At 37.9% G+C, this 19,858-nt stretch overlaps 1 protein-coding gene across 1 annotated transcript in view; it reads right to left on the reverse strand.

Moving 5' to 3' along the window:
- Nucleotides 1-19,858, reverse strand: part of MORC1 (MORC family CW-type zinc finger 1) — a 162,797-nt gene that overhangs the window by 71,648 nt on the left and 71,291 nt on the right. The window contains exons 16-17 of the mRNA XM_058556516.1: nucleotides 6,308-6,436; nucleotides 2,951-3,056 (exon numbers count right to left, since the gene is read on the reverse strand). Coding sequence (XP_058412499.1) covers nucleotides 2,951-3,056; nucleotides 6,308-6,436 — 235 coding nt within the window. The remainder of the gene's footprint in view (nucleotides 1-2,950; nucleotides 3,057-6,307; nucleotides 6,437-19,858) is intronic.

Genomic DNA, 19,858 nt, shown 5'->3' on the forward strand with positions numbered 1-19,858 from the left:
GTCTGTGCTCAAACTAGAAAACAAAAGGAAGCTTCGGTGGTCTGGAAAAGAATGGCTCCATTTTACCCTGCCTGGGTCACCAGCGAACACTACCAATTGTAAAATGGTATATTTGTCTCCACAAAGTATTTGACTGGAAGTAGGCTTCATGAAATGTAAAAGAACGCCTTCAGAGATCGGTGTGGTAAGGCAGAAAGAGTACAGGTTTTGCATCAAAATGCTTGGCTTCAAGTTTCCGCTGTAGGGAGGAATCCTGGACAAGTCATTGGAACTCTCTTAGCCTCACTGTTTTCTCCTCTGAGAAATGGAGAAAGCTCATATGGTTATTAGAAAGATGAACTGAGATTACATATGTAATTGCTATGTAAGAGAGAGCTATTATTATGTTTCCTGCCCAAGTTCTGGTTATACAGACATTGTTTATTCAAATGCTGTTCATTGGCATTAACCCAGCTGACAATTGGCAATTAACTGCTGACAATAAACTATATTTTCTGTAAATATAGACAATGCCACTTTCCACCCCATTACTCTGTTCTTCCTCTCATGGAATGTTGCCTAATAAATAACTATACTTCACTTGTCATCACTTAGATACACTTATTTTATGTGATTCTATCCAAATTCAATGGCACATCTATATCAGGGTTTTGCTATTTCACGGCATATTCTCAAAGTATGCACAGCCCATGCTACTACACTGAATCAGAGGACTGAGCGAGGTCATCAGATCAATTTCTCTTCCCCGGGTAATCTTCCTATCTACATCCCTGTTAATGATCTCCCACAAAGGAAGTGTCAACTCTTAAGTAAGTGCCCCAGTAATCAGGAGTTTTTCTTTACATCTCCCCTAAATATTCTTGCTGTCACTCTAAGCAAATTTTTTGTCCTAATCTTCTCAGTGGAAATGAAATACAGATGGTCAAAATTACGTCAGTATATTTAAAGAATCAAAGACTTAAGAAATTATAAATATAAGAAGATTTTTTTGCATTTTAGGCTTTTCAGGTCCATCAATTTTCTGTCAACATGGCTAAATTTATCTTGCCTGTCGTCACAAGTGTTTTGCTGTGTAAAAGAGACAGAATTAATGCAGCTTTGAAACTAATTTTACAAGGCTCTGTGATGGCGTCACCACCGTTCAAGTAGAAGAGGGTGAGAGTGTGCCAGTTCAAGGGCAGTGGTGAGCCAGAGACAAAGGAAGCTATAGAGGACAGATTCTCAGTTCTGTGGGTTCAACAATTCCTAAGACTGGTCTAAGAAGTCATAGATATATGGTTAGATCTGTGGGGAGGGGCCTAAATTCTCCTGGCTTGTTATCAAGAGGTCCCTAGTGATCAAGGACTTGGCAGATTGTCCTTACAAGGGGCTCAGCTGGACCCAGAAAAGATGCCAAAGGTACTATTATTACACTTCATTCTAGGTGACGGGAAGCTGAGTTAAAGAGAGGTTATACCATTTGTCCATGGTTTCATGGCTGATGAAGTCAGGAGTCAAACCCAGGCAGTCTGGGCCCACGGTCTGAACTCTAAACGCTACCCTACTCTGTATGAAAAGTTCTTAGCTCACAGTAAGTGATCAATAGCATTAACTATTCTTTTTTTTTGTTGAGGGATGAGGACTTGGACCAATTTTATTTACATTTCCAAGCACAAGCCTTTCCACACAGAAATTGAAAAAACGACAACAACAAACTTCTGTTAAACAGCACTTGGGTGAAAATAATGACAATGACAATGACAACACTACATATCAGACTATTCTTCATATAGAAACTGAGGCAACACTTTGTTCCTATTTGAGAGATATTTCAGTTCCAAGTCAGGTTAGGCATCAGAAGACCTTGGCCAGCGACATCAGGAACAGGTTTCTTAGCCCCATTTGGGCTTTAGTTTTCACTTCTCTAAAAGGAAGAAGTGAGACTAGATTCATGCTTGTAGTCACGCTCCCTGGAGCTCCAGGCTTTCTGCAGAGTCGGGAACAGCAATGAGAAGTGGATACCTTTGGCCCCCAGATTCCCAGCCTCCAATTCAATCAGGACAGTTCTGTATTTATCTATTTTATATATTTGGGGTCTGAGACAAATTTTATTTGGAAAAAATACAAAACAGGCTCCACAAACCAAGAAGGGGAGATTGTAAAACCACTGGGCCATGTGAAATCTAAGGGCCCTTGTCACCACTGACATTTTTCCTTAGTCTCCAAATATGATTAACCTGGGGACTCCAGGTGGAAGGGGTTTTAGTAGCAGTTTCTGAATATTTTCTTCTTTTTTATTTTTTTTATTTGCTCTTTTCTTTTTTCAAGGCTGGATAAAAATACGCAAATAGGAATTATTACCCTAATGTCTGTATTAGCAATATTGATCCACTTATCCAGGCCAAAGGACTTAGAACAAACTCTGTGGAAAAGCAATGCCTGACTTAGGGGTGCCTTTGCTAAAGGGGAGTACTCACTCTCTTCCCACCAAGGAAAAGAATGTAAGTCTAAAAGGGCTTGTAATAACACTGACATTCATCAATATTTAATCAGTCTTTTTTCTGTTTTAGTCTGAACCTCTTCCTCCAAGAGCACAAGCAATGAAATCAATATATGCTTTAAATAGAAAAAGCACATGGTCTAACAGTTTAGTGCCCCTGGAGACCCTCTGGATTAGACTCCTGTATGATAAGGTCGCATACTGTGTGAAAATGAACTGGAAGGCAGAACTCCTAAACACCGGGTCATGGTCTCCTGCACACCACAACGTTTGCCAACAATTACATCCAGTTCTCTTTTATCTTGATGAAAAAGCACACTAACGAAATACCTTTCCACAGGTGGCAAGGGGCCAGAAAAAGTTTGAAGGGATGATAGCTACTAAGCTAAAACTGACATTCTCCAGTTTCTTACATACATAATTTAGGAATTGAAAATGGATAAAGAATTTTAGAAAACTATCAAAAACTACCTGTTTTCCAAGAGGTTAGGATTATTAGCGCAAATCCAGATGTCAAAAAATTCTTTTTCCTGATAATTTGTAGAGGAAGGCAAGACTCTCCATTTAAGGCAAAGATCTGATAATCAAAACAAAATCACACACAAGAGAGGCCACATTAAGATGTGAATGTATCACAGTAAGATGTCAGGTTGCATGTTCCAAAAGGAGGAGCTTTCGATTCAAAGACAAGCGAATTCTTGATCACATACCATCATATTTGATGGCACAAATAGTCTAGAATTCTATGAGCTCCCCCAGGACACCACCAATAAATTATTAGTATTTTTGTTATTGTTATCATTATTATTATTATTGCTTAAGTTCTTTCCAGTTGGTTTCTGCTACTTTCTGCCAAAAGAATCTTCAGTAATAGGTCGTCCCTCTCTACCTCTTCTTAAACCACATGGAGACTTCCAGTGACTTGACTTCCATTTTCTCTGACCTGTTATCTATCTGCTGACAACAGGGCTTTCCATCTCCAACCACATGGCTAACATAACAAGGAAAGCCAAGCTCTCTGAACACAGTTCCTTGTTCTTCACTTTTCCCCTCCTCTTATCCCACTCTACAGTCTACAGTTGCTGACTTCTTTGTCCATTTCTCCCTTTCAGTGCCTCCCTGCCTCTAGGGCCAAGGCACTGTACTCTCTGCAGGCTATTCTCAACTTTAATCCTGGATTCCCTCCAGACACACTCTAATGGCTCTTAAGTAAACACTTCTCTCTGTTCATCTAAGATAGAGGCAGTTTGCACAGTGGTTAAGAACCTCGACAGCTCCACCACTTACTACTCTATGATCTTGGACAAATTACTTCTTTATGTTTCAGTATCATCATCTGTAAAAAGAGATTCATGTTAGTACTTACCGAAAAGAGTTATTGAGAATTAAATGACATAATAATAATGATAAAAACCAACACTGCTAGACATTATCTGTGATGGTAATTTTATATGTCAATTTGACTGGGCCATGAGGTGCCCACATATTTGGTCAAACATTATTCTGAGTGTGTCTGTGAAGGTGTTCTGGATGAGATCAACATTTGTTTTTTAAATTGACAGCTTTTTTTTTTTTTTAATGAGAGAGTCTTTTTTTTTTGAGGAAGATTGGCCCTGAGCTAACATCTGTTGCCAATCTTCATCCTTTTCCCCTTTTTTCTCCCCAAAGCCCCAGTAGATAGTTGTATGTCATAGTTGCACATACTTCTAGTTGCTGTATGTGGGACGCTGCCTCAGCACGGCTTGATGAGCGGCGAGTAGGTCCTTGCCCAAGATCCAAAGTGGTGAACCCTGGGCCACTGAAGTGGAGTGCATGAACTTAACTGCTATGCCACCAGGCCGGCCCCTGAGATTAACATTTGAATCAGTAGACTTAGTAAAGCAGACTGCCCTCCTCAATGTGGGTGGGCCTCATCCCATCAGTTGAAGGCCTGAATAGGACAAAAAGGCTTAGCCTCTTGCAAGTAAAAAGGAACTTCTCCTTCCTGACTGTCTTGAGCTGGGACATCAGTATTTTCCTGCCTTCAGAGTCAAACTAAAACATTGGCTCTTCCTGTACATGGAGCCTGTCAACATTCACGTTGAAACTATATCAGTGGGTCTCCTGGTTCTCAGGCCTTCAGACTCAAACTGGAATTGATCATTGGCTCTCCTGGGTCTCTAGCTTGCTGACTGAAGATCTTGGGACTTGTTACCTCCATAATCATGTGAGCCAATTCCCTATAATAAATAAATAAACATCTATCTATCTATCCTACTGGTTCTGTTTCTCTGGAGAACCCTAATACACTATCCTAAGCACTTAGCAAACTTTACATACGCTAATTCATTTCATTTTCACAAAACTGTATGATGTGGTCACAAATACTAACCTCATTTTATAAATAAGGAAACTGAGGCTTAGAGAAGTTAAGGAATTTGCCCAATTTCATACAGCTCTCAGGTACTGGAGATTGGATTCTGGCAGTACCTTGCACACATCAAAAACACAGTAATTTTTAGTCATTATTATTTTCATCCAATAAGTTGCTGCATACAGCCATCAATTTTCTCAATTTTACCTTCTAAATACCTGTCATGTATGTTCCTCTTAAATCTCACTGCCACGGCTTCACTCAGACATTTACAATTTCTCACCTGAACCTGGATTATGCCACTAGTCTCTGCTCTAGCCCTCCTCTAGATCAGCCTTCACGGAGCTGCCAGAGCAACCTTACTACGAGTTACACCTGACCAGGCAGGTCCTCTTTGGACGACCCCATGCCCAAGGTCCGGCAGGTGTTCCCCTGGCACTGTGTAAATAACCGCCGCATTTGACACACCACCGTGTGCTTTTCTGCTTGTCTGCCTTCTTCACTGGATGGCAGATTCCTTGCAGATGGTAGAGTGCCTTTCATTCTCTAACCCTTTACACAGGGGCTAGAAGATGTATCCGAGGCACACAGTAAGTGTTCAGTGCTTCAAAGGCGTTATTCTCCTACTGAAAAACTCACACTGCCTCTCCTCTGCTTATCACGGTAAAAACTCCTTATCCTGGCATTCAAGGCCCTCTAACATGTTTACTTAACCTAACATTTTTGTCTTTCATTATGTATTCATCACTCATTCATTCAGTAGTCAATTACTAAGTACCTACTACACATTTAACAAAGTGCTAGGTATTAAAAGTAGAAAAATGACAGTTTCTATTAATCTACCACAGAAATTCTAGCTGAAGTGTACACTTGATAACACACAACTCCTGCTACATCTCTACGAAAATCCTATTTTAAAAAAATGACTATGGCAAAGGCTACCTCTGTCACGAGGCCTTGCCTCAACTTCCTCCTCCTCCCTTTCTTTGTTTACCCTCAAAGAACTTTATGCCTCTTTTACATCATTTACCTTATGTTCACCTCTATTGCAATTATTTTCACACTTATCTTAACCACTCTCCTAGACTCTAACCTCTTTGAAAGCGAGAACTCTGGGGGGCCGGCCCGGTGGCCTAGCAGTTAAGTTCACGTGCCCCGCTTCAGCAGCCCGGGTTTCGCAGGTTCGGATCCCAGGCACGGACTGACACACCATTTGTCAAGCCATGCTGTGGTGGTGTCCCATATAAAGTAGAGGAAGATGGGTATGGATATTAGCCCAGGGCCAATCTTCCTCAGCAAAAAGAGGAGGATTGGCAACGGATGTTAGCTCAGGGCTAGTCTGCCTCACAAAAAAAAACAAAAAGAGAACTGTCTTACCCAGCTTTGTCTCCCTCATGCCTCATTTTTTAACACAATGACTTGCATGTTAGGAACTCACTAAACGTTTGCTCATTACAATGGAATTCAACACTCACCACACTGAATGATGAATGGGATGGCCATGGCTTGTCTTCTTTGATACTGAATAGAATCTAAAGATTTCTCCATGTCCTTGTTATTCTGGCATCCAAATTCATTCCAAAACAATGTTAGGTTTCTATTACCTAAAAAAAGAAAGCAGGTAAAGAATAATGAAAGAAAATAAAATCAACAAGATCAAGACGGTAAGCAAAGGAAAGTTTGGATATAAATACATGTATATACAATATGATCTCAACTACGTAAAAACTAATGCATATACAGAAATAAGAGATTAAAATAGTAATATTGGTCTTCTCTGAGTATGGGTGAAATCTGTTTTCTCCATTACACTTTCTTGCATTTTCCAAACTATATATAATAAATATGTAATATCTTTATAATAAAACTAAACACAATAGCAGTTATAAAAATATATACATACTTTTATCGTGCAATAAAATACCCTGACATTTAAAACCTTCCTCTTAAATACTCCCAGGAGGAACAGTACTGATTAAACTTAAAGGCCACCTTCAAGACTTTTGATACAAATATTTACCATCTTGTCTCACAGCCAGAGTTCCTTCACCTTTATTTTATCTCTGGTTCCCTTTCCTTCCAGTCTTTATTGTTTCTGTCCTACCCTCACGTCAGATTCCCTACTCCCTCCTCACTTAGAAACAGCACTTGTCATGGAGGACCATTCAGGAGTCCTCTTGAAGAGGTGATGTTCTTATCCCTTGATCCAGCGATTGCACTGCTAGGAATCTTCCCTACAAACATACAAAACAATGGCTCTATATACCACAGCACTGTTTGCATAGCAAAAAAATTGTAAACAATGTAAAAGCCTAGATAGGTAACTGATAAATTCCATTTCCAAACAAGGGAACGGTAGGCAACCTTTTTTCTTTTTTTTTTTTTTTTGTGAGGAAGATGAGCCGTGAGCTAACATCCATGCCAGTCCTCCTCTTTTTGCCGAGGATGACCAGCCCTGAGATAACATCTATTGCCAATCCTCCTCCTTTTTTCCCTTTTCCTCCCCAAAGCCCCGGTAGATAGTTGTATGTCATAGTTGCACACCCTTCTAGTTGCTGTATGTGGGACGCCGTCTCAGCATGGCCAGACAAGCAGTGCTTCGGTGCGCGTCCGGGATCCGAACACGGGCCACCAGTAGTGGAGCTCATGCACTTAACCGCTAAGCCATGGGGATGGCCCCCCCAGGCAACCTTTTAAACAGGGAGTTAGAGCTAAATGTATTGTTGCTTCAAGATATCCAAGAGAGAGTTTTAATTTAAAAAAAATGATGTAAAGTAGCATAACTAGTATAGTCAATTTTTGTAATTTATAAAAAGCATATACATATAAAATTTTGATGGACACATTTTTCTTTTCCTGAAAGGAGAGAAAAGAAAGTTTTAATAGTGGATGCCATTGGCGAAAGAGACAGAGGTTGAGAGGAAGGCAGGGGAAGATACTTTTACTTTTCATTTTTTACTTTCTGAACACTTTGAATATTTTTTACATATCCATGTATTACTTTAAAAATATTTTTTTAAAAAAAGAAACCATGTTTACCATTCTGTCCAACAGCGTAACAACTAGCAGCATGTGGAAATGTAGCAGATACAAAACATTTCATCAACGTGTGCAGTTCAAAAAGTGAGGTTCTAAAATATACATCTTGGAAATAAAATATATGAAATAGGCCCAGCCTTACATGAACATGTGACTGCGTAATCCATGAAAAGTACAAATAAACTTCCTTACACCTTACTATTCCTGTTAAAATTTAGGTTCAGAATGCTATGTGCCTTGAAGACCAGCAGCGAAGGGACTCAGCCTTCTAAAGGGACTTTGCAATCGGGCTAGGCTGAAAGCTGCCCTCACAAATTCCCAGGTGTCCTGCCTTGTCTCCTCACAAAATCCCTAACAGCTCTCCCCTCAGATTTCCCTTCAGATTCTGCTTCTTGGGCTTTTCTCAACTCAGACTTTTGGTTTTCTGCTCTTTGCTCAGCATCTGGTCTTGGCCCAGCCCAGATCCCACTGCTTCGCTGCACACCAGATCCTGATATACTCCTTGGCGTCTGGATGGGGCTCGTGAGGCCTTGTTCTCTGACTTCCACATGAACTACTCAGTTCAACTATGTTGAGGCAGGAGGTGCTGTAGATTAAAGTCAGGTGGCTTTGAGGGCTGTCTCTGCCACACTAGTGCAATTATGGGAAGCCACTAATGTTATCCACAAAGTAAATTTTTACAGTAACCTGCCTTACAGGGTTATCATAAAGAGTAAATGTGAAGGCGCATTAAAAACTAGAGTGTCCTGCAGAAATTTAAGTTGCTGCCGTGTCGTATTTGTCCTCTAAATGTTTCTTCCCTGAGAAGACCGTAGCTTTCAAAGGAGGAACCGTGCTTTATGACTCTGCAGCCCTCAACACACAGCTCAGCAGCCTGCACCTATCAAACCCTCAAATGATACTGCTGCTACTCTTGACAAAATACCTCATTAATCTGTTGTCCGGGATAAAGTGAAGGTGAAACAATGTCTCTCCCTGAAAACATTAACTAAACACAGTTAACACAACACAGACAGCTTATAAAACAGTATCAACCATGAACCCCAGCACAAACGTTTTAAGAGTGGTAAAACTTTCCAACATCTAGGATGCTAGAAACATAAGCACACACCCCACAATGACCGGATGATACCTGCTCTGTGATCACACCATTCTTATAACACTTACACATTACTTTTTAGTTCACTTTACGCCTGTTTTTCCTTTTGGATAGCGAAATCCTTGAAGACAATGGCTATGTTTAGAACCTTGTTTTCAGGAGCTGACACACAGAGCTTAATGTCTACTTATGGGACTAAATAATACTAAAGAATTGCTGGCTATCAAAGGCAGAAATGAGGACACTCAGTAGCCCAAACATCTAATGACCAGGACTGGTAGAAGATATTATACTATTCAAGGCCAATATCAGGACAAAGAAAACAACCAGAGTTTTTCACTCAGGGGGTCAGAAAGGGCTTTCCTAACCGCCAGTGGAATTTCAGCTTTTTTTCTTCAGAGAGAAGCTACTCCAACATACACAACTTGAATGTGTTATTAAAACAAATTTCCATGGGGTGGAGCCTCAAGAGTAGATAGATGCTTCAGCAAGTGGATAATAAGTTGGCCAGAGGGACGGCACTGGGAGGAAACATATCATGTCAGTTTCTATTTTCATTTATACATTACTCAGTCTGTAGATATTGATAAAACTCCCCTGAGAAAAAAATTCCTCCCATACAAGGGAAGCCGCATAAGTCTATCAGCGAATTTTCCAGCAGACACCTTGCAAGACAGGAGACAATGAGATGATACCATCAAAGTGTGGAAAGAAAAAGAAAAAACCTGCCAAGCTGTCCTCAGGAATAAAGAATTTCATACACAGAATTTTCATAGATAAAGAATTTCATACACAAACAAAAGCTGAGGGAGTTTATTACCATTAGACCTGCCTTACAAGAAATACTAAAGGGAGCTCTTCAAGCTGAAATGCAAGGACACTAATTAGTAACTTGGAAACATGAAAATATAAAACTCATTGGTAAAGGTAAGTATATAGTCAAATTCAGAATACTCTATAATGTAATGGTGGTGTATAAATCTGTTAACTCTAGTATAAACATTAGAAGACAAAAGTATTAAAAAGAACTATAGATACAATAATTTCTTAATTAATATACAATATAAAAACATGAAAACTGTTAAATAAAAACATAAAACGTGTTGGAGGAGGGAGTAAAAACATTGAGTTTTTTATGTGACTGAAGTTAGGTGGTTATAAGCTTAAAATAGACTGTTATAACTATAAGACGTTTTATGTTAGCCTCATGGTAACCACAAAGCAAAAACCTACAGTAGATACACAAAAGATAAACAGACAGGATGCAAAGGACACCACTATGGAAAATCATCATATCACAAAGGAAGACAGCAAGATAAGAAGAAAGAAACAAAGGAACTACAAAGCAGCCACAAAAAAATTAATAAGATGGCTATAGTAAGTCCTTATCTATCAATAATTACTTTAAATGTAAATGCATTAAATTCTCCAGTCAAAAGACAAGGTCGCTGAATGAATAAAAAATAAGACTAACTATATGCTGCCTACAAGGGACTCACTTCAGTTTTAAGGACACATATACGTTCAAACTGAAGAGATGTAAAAAGAAATTCCATGCAAATGGAAATCAAAAGAGAGTAGGGGTAGCTATACTTACATCAGACAAAGTACACTCTAAGTCAAAAAAAGATAACAAGAGACAAAGAGGGTCATTACATAATGATAAAGAGGTCAATTCATCAAGAAGATATAACAATTATAAATATATATATATATACCCAACATCAGATATATTTAATATTTTTATCTAAAATGTTTTAAATAAAATATATTAAGCAAATACTAACAGATCTGAAGGCAGAAATAGAGAGCAATGCGATAATAGTACAGGACTTCATTATACCACTTTCAACAATGAATAGACCATCCAGAGAGAAAATCATATGGAAATAAAGGACTTGACCCATGCTTTAGATCAAATGGACCTAACAGACACACACACAATATTTCATCCAATAGCAGCAGAATATACATTCTTCTCAAATGCACAAGAAATATTCTCCAGGATAGATCATATGTTAGGTCACAAAACAAGCCTTAACAAATTTACAAAGATTGAAATCATATCAAGTATCTTTTTTAACCACAATGGTATAAAATTAAAAATTAATAACAGGAGAAAAGCTGAAAAATTCACAAATACATGGAAATTAGACAAAACACTTCTGAAAACCAATGGGTCAAAGAAGAAATCAAAAGGGAAATTTAAAAATATACTGAGATAAATAAAAAGGGAAACACAGCATACTAAAACTTATTGGATGTAACAAAAGTAGTTCTAAGAGCCAAGTTCATAGTGATAAACACCTACATTAAGAAACGAGAAAGATCTCAAATAAACAAGATAAGGATGTCTACTCGCACCACTTCTATTCAACGAAGCACTGCAAGTCCTAGCCAGATCAATTAGGTATGAAAAAGAAAAAAAGGGCACCCAAGTTGGCAAGGAAGAAGTAAAATTTTCTCTATTTTCAGATATGATATTAAATATGGTAAACATAAAGACTCTGCCAGAAAACTGTTAGAACTAATCAACGAATTCAGTAAAGTTGCAGGATACAAAATCAACATACAACAATGAGTTGCATTTCTGTACATTAACAATGAACTATCTGAAAGAGAAATTAAGCAAGCAGTATCATTTACGATGGCATCAAAAACAATAAAATGCTTAGGATTAAATTTAACCAAGGAGGTGAAAGATCTGTACACTGAAAACTGCAAGACACTGATGAAAGAAACTGAAGAGGAAGAAATAAATGGAAAGATATCCTGTGTTCCTGGATTGGAAAAATTAATATCTTTTAAATGTCCATACTACTCAAAGCAATCTACAGATTCAATGCAAGCCCTATGAAAATTCCTACGGCATTTTTCACAGAAGTACAAAAACAATCCTAAATTAGTATGGAACCACAAAAGATCCTGAATAGCCAAAGCAATCTCGAGAAAGAACAAAGCTGGAGGCATCACACTTCCTGATTTCAAACTATATTACAAAGCTATAGTAATCAAAACAGTATGGTATTGGCATAAAAACAGACACATAGACAAATGGAACAGAATAGAAAGCACAGAAATAAACCAACACATATATGGCTAAATAATCTTTGACAAGGGCACTAAGAACACACAATGGGGAAAGGATAGTCTCTTCAACAAATGGTGCTGGGAAATTTGGATATCTGCATGCAAAAGAATGAAACTGGACCCTATCTTACACAACTCATAAAAACTAACTTGAAATGGATTCAAGACTTAAATGTAAGACCTGAAACCGTAAAACTCCTAGAAGAAAACAGGGAAAACGTTCCTTGATACTGGTCTGGGCAATGATTTTTTGGATATGACAATAAAAGCAAAAAAAAAAAAAAAAAAAAAAACAGGTGGTACTACATCAAACTGAAAAGCTGTACAGCAAAGAAAACCAGCAATGAAACGAAAACGCAGGGCCAGCCCTGTGGCTTAGTGGTTAAGTGCGCGCGCTCCACTGCTGGCGGCCCGGGTTCGGATCCCGGGCGCGCACTGACGCACAGCTTCTCTGGCCATGCTGAGGCCGTGTCCCACATAGAGCAACTGGAAGGATGTGCAGCTATGACATACAACTATCTACTGGGGCTTTGGGGGAAAAATAAATAAATAAATAAAATTAAAAAAAAAAAAAAAGAAATGAAAAGGCAAAATACAGAGTAGGAGAAAATATTTGCAAACCATATATCTGATAAGGGGTTAACATCTAAAATATACAAGGAACTCATACAATTCAATACCAAAAAAATAAATACTCTGATTAAAAAATGAGCAAAGGACCTGAATACACAGTTTTCCAAAAAAGACATACAAATGGCCAACAGGTACACGAAAAGGTGCTCAACATCACCAATCTTCAGGGAAATGTAAATCAAAACCACAATGAGATATCACCTCACACTTGTTAGGATGCTATTATCAAAAAGAGAAAAGATAAGTGTTAGAGAAGATATAGAGAAAAGGGAACGCTTGTGCACTGTTGGTGGGAATGTAAATTGGTACAACTATTATGGAAAACATTAAGGAGGTTCCTCAAAAAATTAAAAATAGAACTACTATATGATCCAGAAATCTCACTTCTGGGTACATATCTGAAGGAAATGAAATCAGTATCTTAAAGAGATATCTGCACTCCCGTGTTCACTGCAGCATTATTCACAATAGCCAAGATATGGAAACAACCTACGTGTCTATTGGTGGATGAATGGATAAAGAAAATGTGATATATATATTATTCAGCCATAATTATGCTAAGTGAAATAAGCTAAAGACAAATACTGTACAATATCACTTCTATGTGGTGAAATCTAAAAAAAACAATAAAGTTTAACTCATAGAAACAGAAACAGAATGGTGGTTATAAGATGCATAAGTTCTCGGGCTGGCCCCGTGGCTTAACGGTTAAGTGCGCGCGCTCCGCTGCTGCCGGCCCGGGTTCGGATCCCGGGCGCACACCGACGCACCACTTCTCCCGCCATGCTGAGGCCGTGTCCCACGTACAGCAGCTGGAGGGATGTGCAACTATGACATGCAACTATCTTGGGGGACTTTGGGGGGGGAAAAAAAAGGAGGAGGATTGGCAATAGATGGTGGCTCGGAGCCGGCCTTCCTCAGCAAAAAAGAGGAAGATTCAGCAGGATGTTAGCTCAGGGCTGATATTCCTCACAAAAAAAAAAAAAAAAAAAATGATGCATAAGTTCGGAGGATCTAATGTATGGCATGGTAACTAGAGTTAATAATACTGTATTGTATACTTGAAATTTGCTAAGAAAGTAAATCTTAAGCACTCTCACCCCACACACAAGCAAAAAGGTAACTATGTGAGGTCATGGATATGTTAATTAACTTGATTGTGGTAAATATTTCACAATGTATATGTATATCAAATCACGTTATACACTTTAAGTATATATATATATTTTTTGTCACTTGTACCCCAATAAAGCTGAAAAAAATTCTTGTCTATCCTAGTCTGGCAAGAAATAGTAAAATTAATAATAATAATAATAATTCATTATATTAGGTTGGTCTTCACTACAGAGTGGTATATAATTATGGATATTTTTAACATATGGTTTTAATAACTGATGTTATTGTTAATGTATCTTAATGAAGGTTTTAAAATTGCCCTTTCATCCAGAAGTCCATTAAGAGCAAAGAAGTGAAATTTCAAAACATGAAAAAGTACTTAATTGTTTACAATACATCTTAAATAGTTCCACTCACCTATGAAGAAAGTTATGTAGATAACACAAAATTTATTAATTCCAAAATTATATTAACATTTTCACGGTATTCTGATTTAAAAATCTGGTTTACTTTTGTAAACAGGAAATGGCTGCAAGCACAGAGGTAATATTCGAAATTACAAAAGACTACATATCTTAAGACTTTTGTTTGAATAATCAGCAACCTTGTTAAATTAGTAGAAAAATCAGAGATTAATGCACAGAGAATTAAAGTCCTAATTTCTAGAACAAGTATCTGAGAAAAACTGTGAAAATTTAATGTACTGCTAGCTATGTATGGAGTACTTTATTCAGAAAATTCTTCATGTTTAAATTAATCTGATTAATTTTTCAGGAGCCTGAAAAATTAAGAAAAAATAATGGGAACTACTACAATAACTTACTAAAAACTTGCCCAAAATCAATAACTAAAAAAGCAGTTTAAAGTTAGATTTCGCCTCTTAAAAATAGGAGAAATGTAACACTCTCCCAGATGTCATTTTCATATCTGTTCATAGAATGTACAACGACATCCAGGGAGTCAATTAGCCATAGGGAGAAGTAATAAAATTCAGTAGCAAAACACCAAACCAAAGCACTGATGGTTTCAATTAAAATAAGGAAGCTTAAAACAGTTTATGAAATCAAAGCACCAGGAAAATTATAAGATGGAGAAGGTATTTAAATCAGGTCCCTGCCTTCAGGTAGTTCTGTGCCGAAATAGATGATTATATTCTATTTTTAAAGATCTCCTGAGATAGAAATTACATATCCATTCTCGGAGGACTGTAAATCACACCTCCTCCTCTGTTGAATGTTGTCTTGTTTGTTATTACCCCTCTCATTCTTAGCTAAGCCAGATATCAGGCCCTTCCTAAGTTGATCCATGGTGTGATCGTTTATGGTCTACATTCTCGATGGAATATCTGCATTGGGGATGGGAAACTGGTTTCAACTGACATGCCAACTCCAACCGGTTGGTAGTGATGTCTGTACATTCTCAAGAAGAATCATGAGGTTAATCGCCACTTATTAGGAAGAACCGCCATGATGACTTAGAGAGTCTGCAGTGCATGTGAGATGAGAGAAGCCCTATAGAATCACTTCCCAAAGTACTCCATCTGAATTGAAGGAAAGCAAGGCAAGATGTCTTCAGTGGTGGTGAAGCTGTTTACAGCCCCATTCTTCCTCTTGGCTCCTGGGTATGGCAGAGTGGCGTTGGACCAGTCTCACGCCACAGGTACAGTCAATGGCAGAAGTAGGTGGCAGCTGCAGTCAGAAGGTCTTCATTTCTCCACTCTACTGTGAGAACAGTAGGCTCCAGGCCAAACTCTAGGAATCTGCAGATTTGGTCCAACTCGCCTTAAGGGTCAACTTCATTACTTCACCTGGCAATGGAGCATGATTTTCTCTCATGCCATATCAGTGGTTTCCCCATGAGAGCCTCCTTAAGCTGAAAAAAAATTTCACAACCACCACCCCCGAATCTGAGAAATACACGATGACCAAAAAAATAAACTATGAATTTAATAACACATTTGTGTGATTTTACATTTTACTGCCCACAACTACATCTATACATCTTTGAAACACTGTAGCATATGTATGTATGAGGCATAATGCCATTTTAGACAATTATTGGTAGACATGGATTCAAGGACTCCTAGCCATACTCTGAGATTCCCTCGGGCTTCCACAGAGTTCTATGCACTGGAGACTAGAAGGAAGAAGGTTAGAGACTTCACAATGACAAACCTTCAAAAACAAAATCGAAGAATGTCAAGTTTCCTCTGGTTCTTTCCTCAGGAAGAAATAACTTTATCCTTTTTTTAGGTTATATTTTTATTTAGTCATTGTTGTTGCTATTTTTTGGTATACTCTAGTTTTTCCAATTCTCTCTAAAATGTGGAAATCTAAATGAGACATAATAATATAATATGCAGCATATTCACAAAGAGTTCTGTGTTATCCTGGGCAACAACCTAGTGAGCTACCTCAGTCTCCCCATTACCTGGGTTAGCACAGCTTATCTTCCCTCCAGGACTTCTCCTCACTTGAGTCAGACATAGACAAGCCCACTGACTGACTTCATGTTCTCAAAAGTCTAAAAAGTCATATTTATTTTTTGTTAATATGACTTACATTTAATTCTGATTGCATTGTTTTAAATTCAGAGTCATCAGATACAACTTACTCTTCTTTACTAAGGGACACATACGCAGACTAATAAAGAGAGTTTTGAGGTCTTGCTTCTGGGTAAAGCAGGGAAAAATCAAATAAGAATCAAAGGGTATATAATTCCAGACAAAAGAAGGGTGCTAGGCTTTTCAGTATTTTATTTGCAATATAGGCGAGATCTTCAGAGATATTTTAGCAAGAAACTTCATTGTAGAAGTAAAAAATGTCATTATCATGATAATAATACAAGTGCAGTCAGAAAGGAAAGGAAGCATAAGTGCTGTCAATGGTGATAATTTCAATTAACAGGTGAAAGCAGTATAGATGGGTAAAATCTAAGAATATGATTTTTTTAAAACAGAAGTCAATCCAATGAACTCCTGAACCGTTCTGCTATTTGCCAGGAGCTGGCATGAAGTAACAATTTCAGAGTACCTATTTATGCCATATAAATCAGTTAGGCAAAATGTGTATATCATTTTTTAATGTTTTAATTTTATCTCTAATTCCTCTTTCATCAAGTTTTTATCCAATGCAATTTGTTTATCAATATAGAGTTCTACTGTTGCTTCTGTCAAATAGGAAAATTACCAACTAACATGGAAACCAAATGGTAGATGAAAGGAAGTTTTTCTTTACAGAGGTTTTAGAGGTAGTAAATGATGAAAATATAATGTAATTAGAATATAAGATTTTGGAAGTCCTAAGGGATCTAATTATTAACTGTTAATATCATTAAAAGAGAGACAATCTATGCCTCCTGATGGAAGAACACACTACCACCTATGAAGCATCTTGACAACAAAACCACATCCGAATTCTATCAACCTGCTAGATTCTAATAATTTACAGAAAAATTAACAGAATGGAAGAACCCGTTAAACTACACCCAGTAACGCAGTGAGCAAAATTTAGACTGTGTGAAAACTACAAGACGACCAACCCAGTTTTTCCTACAAATAAACTGCAAGGAAAAACAAGAGAGAAAAAGAGAAATATGGGGATGGGGGGGGGCTATGAATTATATTACAAGAGGAAATAATCAGAAATGTAAACAATAGACTATATATTTTATGATATTAAAGAAGCATTGATAATTTTTTAGGTGTGATATTTGTACTGTGGTTATGTTTCTAAACAGAGTTCTTTCTTTTAGAAATACATGCTAAAATACGTATGAATATAATTATATAGTGTCTCGAATTTCCTTCATAATTCAGTTGTGGGGGAGTAGGTGGGAGTACAAATGAAACCAGCTTGCCCAGGAGTTGATAATTGTTGAGGGTGGATGATGGCTTTATGGGTTTCATTACAATGTTCTCTCTTTTTTTGTGTGTGAGGAAGATTGTCCCTGAGCTAACATCTGTGCCAATCTTCCTCTATTTTATATATGGGATGCCGCCACAGCATGGCTTGATGAGCAGTGTGTATGCCCACGCCCGGGGTCCAAACCCGAGAACCCCAGGCCACCGAAGCACAGTGTGCAAACTTAACCACTACACCACCGAGCTGGCCCCACAATGTTCTCTTTAATTGCATCTAATATACAATATCCCATATATATTAGTTTGCTAGGGCTGCATAACAAAACAACACACACTGGGTGTCTTAAACAACAGAAATGTATTTTTTCACAGCTCTGAAGCCTAGAAGTTAAAGGTCAAGGTGTTGGCAGGTTTGGTTTCTTGTGAGGTCTCTTTCCTTGACTTGCAAATGGCCGTCTTCTTACTGTGTGCTCACATGTTCTTTTCTCTGTGCACACCCATCCCTGGTGTCTTTTTGTGTCCAAATAATAAGGACATCAGTAAGATTGGATTAGGCCCACCCTAATGCCCTCATTTAAACTTAACCACCTCTTTAAAGGCCCTGTCTCCTAATACAGCCACATTCTGAGGTACTGGGGGTTAGGACTAAAACATATGAATTCAGGGAGACACCATTCAGCCCATAGCACCATAATAAAAAATTTAAAAATAAAACATAAAATATAATATTGAAAATACAATATTTTAAAAATAAAATAAATACATAAAATCCATAACTTCAAAAACTAAATAGAAAAAGATACGAATTGTTTCTTGGCCTACATCTTCATAAATACTTGTCTCACAGTCTCACCTTTTAATATTTACACAGGCCTCCTCCCTCAGTGTGTACCCCTAGCAGAAATGGCGTATTTCATTTTTCTTGTAATGCCTTCCTGAGATCTTAGATATTAAAGAGCGTCATAAGGAAAACAACATTTTGTTGTGAGCAGCTAGCTATATCCAGCTACTAGAGTGTTATGGACTGAACATCTGTGTCCCCCCTAAATTCTTATGTTGAAACCTAATTCCCAATGTGATGGTATTTGGAGACGGGGCCTTTGGGAGGTAACTGATCATGAAAGTGGAGCCCTCATGAACAGGATTAGCGCCCGTATAAGAAGAGACAGAGCGCTAGCTTACTCTCTTTGCACCATATGAGGAGACAACAAGATGTCACCATCTGCAAGTCTACAAACCAGAAGAGGGCTCTCACCAGATCCTGACCTTCCTGGCTCCCTGACCTTGGACTACCAGCCTCCAGAACTGTGAGAAACACATTTATGTTGTTCATAAACCGCCCAGCTTATGGTTTTATTACAGCAGCCCAAACTGACTAAGACATAAAGCACTGTCTATTTTTTAAAGGAACTATTTATCTAACAAATATTATCCCTCACTTTCAAGATTATACAAAAATTGAGAAGTAGATATGAGCTCGGTGATAGCATAATTAGGAAGATTTGTAATTGGTTAATTTTCCTCACCCAGTATCCCATTCTACCTCACTGGAGGTCATCAGTGGAGGGCCATGTGCTTGATTTCCCTGTCCTGTGCAACAGGATTTACATGAAATCATAGAGAAAATACTGGCCAAACTTAACATCTCTGGAAAAGCAGCACATTAATTAGAAGTCAACATTAGATTCCCAAAAAGGTTCCGACAACCTGAAAGAATGGACCTAATAGGTGATAAAATGATAATAGGTGACATGTATGATTTTACAGTAGGGTCCAAAAACAACTACTGGTAAAATATGAGAGGTACTGCTTAACAAGAACACATATTAAAAATTTTATTAAGAATTTTAATTGGTAATAAAGACACTCAGGGTCAATAATGTGCTTACTGAGAGTTAATTTATTAGGCTGCATCAAAAGAATTACAACTTAAAAGAAAGAGATGATGATCCCATTTTATTCAAGGCTATTCGAGTTTCATCTGGAATTTTCGTTTCTGGGTGATACACTTTATAAAGTATAATGTTAAAATGTTGAATATATTTAATGCCATGTCAAATGAAGAATAGCAATGCAACTTGGATGTTAGGATAAAACAAGACTGGAGAGAGAGAGAAAGCTTGTCTTCAAATATCTGGAGGGCTGTCATTTGGAAAGGCGTTAGGCCAATCCTTCGTGGCCCAAGGG

The sequence above is a fragment of the Diceros bicornis genome, chromosome 15, assembly GCF_020826845.1.
Source record: "Diceros bicornis minor isolate mBicDic1 chromosome 15, mDicBic1.mat.cur, whole genome shotgun sequence".
NCBI lineage: Eukaryota > Metazoa > Chordata > Mammalia > Perissodactyla > Rhinocerotidae > Diceros > Diceros bicornis.